The sequence below is a fragment of the Lycium barbarum genome, chromosome 6 (assembly GCF_019175385.1).
Source record: "Lycium barbarum isolate Lr01 chromosome 6, ASM1917538v2, whole genome shotgun sequence".
In the NCBI taxonomy this organism is placed as follows: domain Eukaryota; kingdom Viridiplantae; phylum Streptophyta; class Magnoliopsida; order Solanales; family Solanaceae; genus Lycium; species Lycium barbarum.
In genome coordinates, this window is record NC_083342.1 from 120,368,176 (window position 1) to 120,378,205 (window position 10,030).

General features: G+C 32.2%; 2 protein-coding genes across 2 annotated transcripts; one reads left to right on the forward strand and one right to left on the reverse strand.

Annotated features, from left to right (window-relative positions):
* The first annotated feature begins 3,202 nt into the window (after window positions 1-3,202).
* LOC132644534 (uncharacterized) lies at window positions 3,203-3,658 on the forward strand. The gene has a single exon (XM_060361122.1). The coding sequence runs from the start codon at window positions 3,203-3,205 to the stop codon at window positions 3,656-3,658; it is 456 nt and encodes a 151-aa protein (XP_060217105.1).
* Window positions 3,659-6,712: 3,054 nt separating this feature from the next.
* LOC132600085 (ferritin-like catalase Nec2) lies at window positions 6,713-9,037 on the reverse strand. The gene is made up of 3 exons (XM_060313208.1): window positions 8,617-9,037; window positions 7,743-7,968; window positions 6,713-7,305 (listed from the first exon to the last, which is right to left on the reverse strand). Exons 1-3 carry the CDS (start codon window positions 8,961-8,963, stop codon window positions 6,925-6,927), a joined length of 954 nt encoding a protein of 317 aa, XP_060169191.1. The 5' UTR covers window positions 8,964-9,037; the 3' UTR covers window positions 6,713-6,924.
* Between the last annotated feature and the right edge of the window lie 993 nt (window positions 9,038-10,030).

The window sequence follows — 10,030 nt, forward strand, 5'->3', positions numbered from 1 at the left end:
ACCTATGTTCGCGATGAATTTTGCTAGCAGAAAATAAATAATTGCAATCATAAAACAAATATAAGAAAAAATTATTTTATTGATTAGTTTGTGAGTACAACTCTGGATGTATCCATTGATTCTAATCTCCGTGTTGTTCGCCTTGATTCGAGGGCCAATGTAGTGTATTTCTCGAATGAAGGATGGAATTGTGTTGTTATGTTGAATCTTAGAGGAACTTTGAGCAGCACTTTGGGTTGTTCTTGAGGGAAGACATCTCTTGAACTTTCCTTCTTGTTGAAGACCTTTGGAGAAGACTTATGTAGGTGTCGTTGCGCTCCTTTGCCTCCAGTTAAGATGTTGTGCAACTTTCAAGATGTCAAGATGTCTACAAAATGGGATATGTGACCCCTTTATATAGGTGTGAGCTAGAACTTGGGGTATTTTGGTCTCTAAGTAATTCTAGCGGGCCTTGAGCTTGAAAGAACATAGATTGGACTTATCTTGTAGAGGCCCAATTTTAATGGACTAACCCAAATATAATTTGGATTTCATTCAAGTCATGTATTTTTTGACTTAAATAATTAATCCGACTTTATTAACCAAAATTGATTTGGTCAACATGTTAATAACTTAGAATCTAATTCAAATTTTATATGGATTAATTCAATTAAAATTTCGATGTCTACTACCTATATGCGTATTACAATTTTCTGGGAGAGGATTCAACTGAATTCCTTCACCATACATATATAGCTTCACAGTTACTAGCTGATTCAGCATTGATTTCACATCGACACATGCGCTCACATAAACACATAAATTTAATTTGGCAAGTAATGTTATACTATCATTAGTATGTTTAAAAGTGTCAAAACAGCGGTTTTAATCTATTGGCATGATTCATGTTGTTACCTCAAAAGATTTAATTTGGATTTTAAGTGAGCTCCTATTTAATATAATGTTTGTGTTTAATGTGCTCTTATATAGGATTAGGGATTGATAATTTACACCAAATATTCTTGCGATTTCACGTCTCAATTATTAGAGGAACTAGTGGTATCTGAAAGGGAAATTTTTCATAGATTAAAGAGATTCAATAACCTATATATAATTAAACAATTAGTGATATCTCAAAAGGTGGTGTCCCTCATTGTTTAAGAAAGATATACAAAATGACTCGATTTCTCCTTTTGCGCGAGAATCGGGAGCGAGGCCTGATCCTAGTCACCTTTTGGGAAAATTAAATTTTTACATCTATTAATATTTATTATTTTATTTTCTTGCACTAGCCGTATTGTGTATTTTCATTAATCTTTATAATATCACACTCTAAATCACCAATTAAGCTATATTTGGATATTCTATCATCATTAAGGTGATACTAGTACGTTGAAAATAATACAATTCGTTGTAAGTTTGCTGAATTCGAGCCACCTAAATAATTTGCTAGTACTATGCTGCACAATTAATTAGTTACAACGAATGTTTTAAAGGACGAGGCATAAGGAGGACTCCGCATTTTAGTTGTTAAACCACAATTAACTGTGGTTTCTATGTCCACATTAACTAAGAAGGAATACCATTAAATATTTATATAAACATGTAATCAACATGCACGTTAAGGAAATTAATCAGAACAATATTTCTTAGTTTTTTGTTTTGAATACAGCTCTTATAAAAATTGTTATGACCGTAATACTGTAACAATTATTTGTTTTTTTCTCGTGAATTAGAAATTTCTAGTAATTAGAGAGATTATTTTCAAATTTCAAACAAAATCTAGTGATCCAATCGATTATGTTATCTTCTGATCTAATACAAATATTCTAAGAATTCTGCTTGTACATAAACTTTACTTTATGATTATCAACAACAAAAAATCAAATATTGGATAAACTATAACACTCTCCTGAACCAAATGAGTCTCTTGTTTGACAATAAAGGTGGTAACTGGTTTGGCCTTACCGGTTTTAACCGGTAACCGGACCGGTTAAACCGGAACCGGAACCGGAACCGGAACCGGTAGAACCGGTTAACCGGTTCCGGTTAACCGTTTAATGGTTTACCGGTCCGGTTTCAATATTTTGGAAACCGGAACCGGTTAAACCGGTAAAATCGGAACCGGACCGGTTAAACCGGTTTAACCGGTAAAAAAATAAAAAAAAATAAAGTATATAAGTAAGTATATATAGTATATAGTACATATATATAAGTATATATAGTATATATATTAAGTTATACACATATATAAGTATATATAGTATATATATTAAGTATATATAGTATATATAGTAAGTATATATAGTACATATATACTTATATAGTATATAGTACATATATATAAGTATATATAGTATATAAGTATATATAGTATATATATTAAGTATATATAGTATATAGTACATATATATAAGTATATATAGTATATATAGTATATAAATATACATATATATTAAGTATATATAGTAGATATGTATATATATAGTATATAGTACATATATATACATATATATAGTATATATATTAAGTTATACATATATTTAGTATATAGTACATATATATTAAGTATATATAGTACATATATATACATATATATAGTATATATATTAAGTTATACATATATTTAGTATATAGTACATATATATTAAGTATAGAGTATATAGTACATATATATAAGTATGTATAGTATATATATTAAGTTATACATATATATAAGTATATAGAGTATATAGTACATATATATAAGTATATATAGTATATATATTAAGTTATACATATATATAAGTATATGTAAGTTATACATATATATGTATACGAAAAGCACTATTCTGTATTGCTGACTTGCTGTTAGGCTGTTAGTCAGTAAATATTTAAACTTTAATTATAAAGTTGTATAACATATGAAAATATAGCTACAATATACAAATAAATACTATAATATATATATATATATATATATATATATATATATATATAATACAAAAAACAAAAAAAAATAGATTTTAACCACTCCAAACCGGACCGGTTCCGGTTTGAGGTTTAAAACCGGTAAACCGGAACCGGTTAAACCGGAACCGGTCGGTTCCTTAACCGGTTCCATAACCGGTTCCGGTTCCAACCGGTTGCCACCTTTACTTGACAACCCCATAAATACCCCACCACACCAACCTTCATATTTCATCTTAAGAGTGCGAAAAAACAGTTCTTTACTATATTAACCATGGCCAAGAAAACTAGCCGCGTTACTTTTGTCATTTGCATTTTCCTACTTATTGTGAACTTATGTTTTGCAAGTGAGAAAACTGATTCATCCTCAAATGATGAAAGTGCAACTACACATGCTAATGATAAGGGACTAGATTGGTACCATCCATGGTTCCATCCTCATCCTCCAATACCCGCTCATGGATTTCCTCATCGTCCATGGCCATTCGTTCATCCTCCAATGCCAGCTGGCGGTTTTCATCGTTATCCATGGCTACATCCACATCCATGGCCATTCGTTCATCCTCCTATGCCTGCTGGTGGTTTTCATCCTCATCCATGGATACATCCTCGGCCATGGCCATTCATTCATCCTAGGTTTCCTTATCCATGGGCTCACCATCATCCATGGCCATTCATGCATCCACCAGTTCCATCTCCACCTAAGGGAGACAATGGAGGGAAGAATTAATGAAGTGATGGATCAATATCTTATTGATCACATATTTAATTATCTTTAGGTTAATTAATAAAGCATCTTTAAGATGCATAGTCTAGGGTAGTTAGTTCAGTTTCTATGAATTTTCAAGTAGTTTCCGTTCGTAGGAATATTGTTTGGTTCGGCTTATCATGAAATAAAATCTGAATTTTTCATTTCTATATGAATTGTTCTCCACTTTCTACTACTCCCTCCCTTAATACCATTTTATGTGACATTTCTGGTTTTAATTTGACTAATCTTTGAAAGCTAAATTAGATTAGATCAACTCTATACAAAATTATAATTTGGATATTTAAAAACTATATGAAAAGTATTAAGTTGCAATTTTTCTAATTTCAATATGATGAAAGAACATATTTTAAAATGTAGGTCAAAGTTCACATAATTTAAATCTAGATAAGTGAAAAATACAACATAAATTGGGACAAAAATATTACTAATATGTTTTTCTATGTAAGACTCTCATAAATATTATTATATTTAAGTATTCAAGGACAAAGAGTTTTCTAATGTTAAATCCAAATAAGTATGTGTACAGTGTACAAGTAATATGTAAGAGTTGCTAATTATGGTAATGGTGCCTCTAAAGTTCAATTTTTCGAATAACGATTTAGAAAATGCAGACTAGATATATACGAAGAGGTGCAATTCCAATTGAATATGCAACTAGCACTCTGCAGCTGACTCTTATGCAGCTACACGTTTCTAGCTTTTGTACATAGTTATGATGAAATTAGTGAATAAGACATACTCCACAAACTTCATTAAAACTATAGTGAATTAGTGGATACCTTAATCTCTTATTTTCTTTATCTTAAACTATAGCTGCGCAAGATTTTGTTTTTCCTATGATGTAATGTTTGATGTTATCCTTAATCTATTGGATCCACGGTCTCTCAAATTTAGCACAACATTTCATGATTGGCATCTATAATTATCATAATATTTATTTGACGCTTCAAATTGCAAACTGTGCCTATTTAACACATTTCTCCATTTATATATGCTTAAAACAAGTGAGGTACACGCCTGATGGTGTTGTGTTAAAGAGTGAAAATCCCATATTAAGTGTGAGGAAAGTCACATTCAGCCAAAAAAAAAAAAAAAAAAAGGAGTCTATTTGATCATTAGCGCATAGTAAGGGTGTCAAGTGGGCCGGGCCGGGCCGGGCGTAAGTTAAGTGGGCCGGGCTTGGAGAGGGAAAGGGTGTCCGGCCCAGCCCACCTCGGATAGGGGCTACACGTCGGGCTAACCGGGCCCGTTAGTGGGCCGGGTTGGGTTTTAGTTAGTGGGTCGGGCCAAGTTTTAGTTAGTGGGCCGGGCCGGGTTTTAGTTAGTGGGCCGAGCCGGATTTTAATTATTTTAAAAAAAAATTCTAATGCTAAAATTTATTAAGTTTAATACTTTAAAATCTAGTTGTTGTCAACTTTATTTTAACCTTCATGTTCCTTAAATTATACTTTGGCCCTATTTTCAAACTATAAATACCATTCATTCTTCTCCATATTATCTCACAATTCCCTACTCTCCTCTTTCTCTAAATTTCCTACTCATCTAAATGGGAACAATGCACATGAGTTTTGATACTAAACCAAAGTTCTTAATTTAATTATCTCATCTGATCCTAAGTCCTAATGTCATGTGCAGATTGTCACGTCTCCATCATCGGTGGAGACATTTCAATATGCTAAAAAATATTTTATTATTATTATATATAAAATATTTGAAACTAATAAGATTATATTAATATATTATTATATATATAACTAATAGTTTATATTATTATATAGTATACTGTATAACCTATTGAAATATTTTTCAACTTGTGTAAGCCAACAGCAAGATAGTAACTTAAAAGGGGTATTTGATTTATTTCACGCATCAGCAATTTCAGAGGCTTGTCATTTCACTGATTTTGTCAGCCTATTATAATGTCTTGTTGCTTTTGGGCACTGATCAATGTTTGTACCTCCTTGCAGAAATTTATCTTGGAGTTGCTACTTGTGTAGGATTAGTTTTACACAATTACATTTATAGTTCTATTTTGACTGCGTACAGATTATTATTCTTGTAAATAAAATTATAAATAAAATTATAACACAAATTTGAAAAGAAATTCAAAGGCTCAGTGAACCTTTAGTTTTATTAATCGATAATTGCAAAGTCGAATTTAAACTTTAAAGCTTACAAACTTACAACTACTTTTCTTTGATTTCGTAAACTTAAACTAGAAAAAGAAAATTCAATTTGACAACTCTTCAAATTTAAATCTACATATTTTCCACCATTTTATTCAATTCTTTCATTTAGTAGCAATTAAATATTAACGAATTCGATTCCTCTTCATTTTTATTGTCTCCATTTTTCTCAAGTTCTTACTTGAATAAGAGACACATTACATGAGTTAAAATTAATGGTTAAGTTTTAATTAACTAAAGTAAGATTCTAACTGTGGTTTGAATAATTAATAAATATTTCATATATTTGCTTCCAAAATTTTAAGAATCCCACAATTATAGCTACAACTATTTTATTGGGATACAATGTTTTTAAAATACTTATTATTAGTAATAAATGTAATACTTATCTTTTTTTTTAATTTGAAGTGGGCCGGGCTGGGCTGGGCTGGGCCGGTGCCCCGGTGGGCCATCACCCGGGCTGATGGTGGGCCGGGCTGGTGGGCTGTCCACCTTGTCCGGCCCAGCCCCCTAATAAAACCCACCTAGCCCAGCCCCTTACACCTATTAGTGGGCTTGGGCCGGGCCGGGTTTACCAGGCCGGGTTCGGGCTGACCCGGCCCACTTGACACCCTTAGCGCATAGTAGTTAAATATATACAATTGACACTTGTTGTTAAGATAAAAGGCTATACATGAATTTCGCCTAAAATAAAACCAATGTGCACATTAACTGATTTTTAAAACTTTTCAAAGTGTTAATTACACGACTTTTATCCATGAAGAAAGGAACACACCACTAAATATATATTAAATAGCAGTTAAAAACTGTAAACAACACGTTAAAGAAATTAAATAGAACCATATTTATTAAATGTTTATTCTGAAATTCAACATTTATATAAAGCTTCTACAACCCCCATACACACCGTAAGCAATTACTTGGCGTCTGTTAAAATTTAAGCCCATGCATCATGCAAGTTTATCGGCTTCATGAATTTTATTAAATACTGCAGAATATATTTAATACCAAAGTACCCTCTCCATCTGTTAATAATTTTTAATGTGGCTGCTTCAGAAATTCCCTAGCAATCTTTCCATTAGCACCATTAGGATAAAATCCACCAGGCAGGTGTTCATCCCCAGAGTTGTAGACGATCCTCAGAATCTCAGAAGGTGTTCTTTTGTAAGAAAGAGAATTAAAATCAGCTGATAATACGTTACTTATTGTCCGATTTTCTGCTCCGAGTTGTGGTGGAACGAATATGCCTTCATCTTTGTTTCCACACTTTGCTAATTTGTTTCTTAGTTCTGACATACGAGATGTGAAATGAGCTACTGTGTGTTTGTAAGGGAAAACAAATTGTGTTGCTCTCTCGTAGAGGTACATTCTGATAACTGCGTCTTGTCCTGATTCAACACCCAATAGTCCTGCCAAAAGCTACCAAAAAAAACAAAAAAGTATCATGCACAATAAACTTTTTTTTATCGCTAAGTGTTGATTTGACAAATATAAGCTACTTGATTTCATCCCATTTTATCTGTCACTTTACTAGAAAGAATTGTTGCTTTAAAATATCAAGGAGGCATTAATTTTTTTCCTTCAATTTCTCTCTTACTTTCTCATGAATTCAAAAAGGCACATAATCCTTAATTACTCATTTATATTTAAGAAAAAAATAAGAATAATTGAGTTAAATAGTTTTATAATTAATTCTATCAAATGATTTTTTTATACAATTACATGTGAGAAAATATTACTCCTTTGTTCCACTTTATGTGACACTAATACTACTTGGAGAGTCAAAATAATTTTTTTTTAACTATAATCTTTTCATATGTCTTTTAAATATTTTGAATTGTAAATTATTTACTTACCCTTTTGGTCTCATAGCCGTTGATATTGGGATTGGTACCAACATAACCAACTAATCCAACATATGGTATTACATAGCAGGATAACATGTAACTCAAGCTGTCTCTGTACGGATCAAATGGAGGTATCAATTTGTGTCTAAATGCTTCGTCAAATAGCTTTTCAAAATTTTTAGCACTAAGATCCAATAACGGTCTTGGAAAAACACCTACTGTCGAGTTAAGTGCCCTGCAAAACAACAAATTAACACAAATAAAAACATAAACAGAAGGACCTAGAAATCAAGTGTTTCACAGTATCTTCACATATATTCTCAAATTGTTAAATATACCGATGCAAAAGAATTTATTCTATCAGTGTAATATAACCCGCTGTAGTAGCTTCATTGCCTTAATTTTTATACTAATAGTAGTGGAAATATTATTTACGCTATGTAATATAACCCGCTGTAGTAGCTTGATTGCCTTAATTTTTATACTAATAGTAGTGGAAATATTATTTACACTACCAATATATAACTTATTCGACCAAAAGTTAATTGCCATTTTATCAGGTTTCTATTATAATTAGCAGCACTAATAGTTATTATACATATTTGCATATAATTGTCTTGTAAGTAGCCTGTTTGTATAAATAGTTTACACCATCATTACATAAAACTCAACACTATTTTTTTGGTAATTAGCTCCACTTATAATTGAACATCATACATAGTTATCATTTAGGTGATCTTAGATATGATAGTATAAAAATTATTTTATACTGTCAATATATAAAATTTAAACATACTAACAAAAATGCAAAACAAAAACACTTTTAGCCTAACAACTCTTGTTATAGACAGACAAAAGGGAGAAATTAATTAGAAAAATGAACCTTAGATGACCAACTTCTTGATTAGCAAACTCCGTAATAATATTCTTCGTAAGTGGATCAAGATTTGCTTTTCGGGCACCAATAGGAGGAGGCCCACCCATAGCTAATTTTGGTGCTACTACATCAAGACCATGTCCATAAGTAGCCCATAAGAAATATTCAGCTTCCAAGAACTCCAAGTTCACTGGAAATTGCATCTTGTCTATATCTTCTTTGTCCACTGCCACTCCCTTCTCTGGGTAGCCTGATGGACAGGTATTTATTGCATGTGAAAATGACACACAGAAAATTTCACTAAGGACCATGTAAATGATTAAGAAACAGGCGGAGGCTGATACAAAAGCCATATTTAATTTGATATTGCTAATTAAGCTAATGTAGAACAAGAAAGGTTTTTTTTTTTTTTTTTTTTTTGAAGTGTGTATGTATGTGCATTTTGGTTCAATATATAAGATTCTTAGGTTCCAAGTTGAAAGCTTATTCGGGAAACCTCTCCCCCCCCCCCCCCCCCCCTCCCGACCTATGTCCCCACCCCTTTGATTTGATTTGTGAGATTATGTATTAAAGACAGTGATTTAGTGATAATGGTATACTCTATGAATACACGTACATATGGTAATATTTCTTCATAATTATTATTAGATGGATTGCTATCACACACACAACTGCTCCTTGTCACCAATAGTAATATTTTTTTATTTTACCACCAAATCAACTCTACTACCAAATTCCAAGTTGAAAGCTTATTCGGGAAACCCCTCTCCCCTAGCCCTATGTCTGGGGGTGGACGTTCGATTCTTCGGTTCGGTTTTTAAAAATTTAGTTCGGATATTTTGATTTCGGTTTTTGAAGTTGGATGCCGAATACCGAACCAAACTATTTCGGTTCGGTACTTTCGGTTTCGGTTTTTTGAAGTTCAGTTCAGTTCGGTTTCGATTTTTTCAATTTGTTTTTTTTTATAGAGAAAAGACATGTTTTAACCCCTGAACTTGGCACGAAAACTCACTTTAGCAACTAAACTTAACTTCTATTTATTTATCCCCTTAACAACTTACGTTTTAATTGTTTTCCATCCCAAATGCTAACGTGGCAAAAAAAAATTAAAAAAAAAATTAAGAGAGTGAAAATAAAAAAAGTGGACCCCGCTCATATATGTTATTATAAATTTAAAAATAAAATAAAAGTTATACAATTAAAAATAAAATAAACATTATACAATTAAAAAATAAAATAAAAATAAAAATCATCACCATCTTCTTCACAATCCCCCTCCCACTCCACAACCCCACCCATCATCTTCTTTCCACTCCACATCCCCCCCCCCCCCCCCCCGCCACAGCCCCACCCCCAGCTATTTTTCTTCCCACTCCACAGCCCCTCCCCCCGCCCCCCCAGCTGGCCTTGGTAAAAGCAA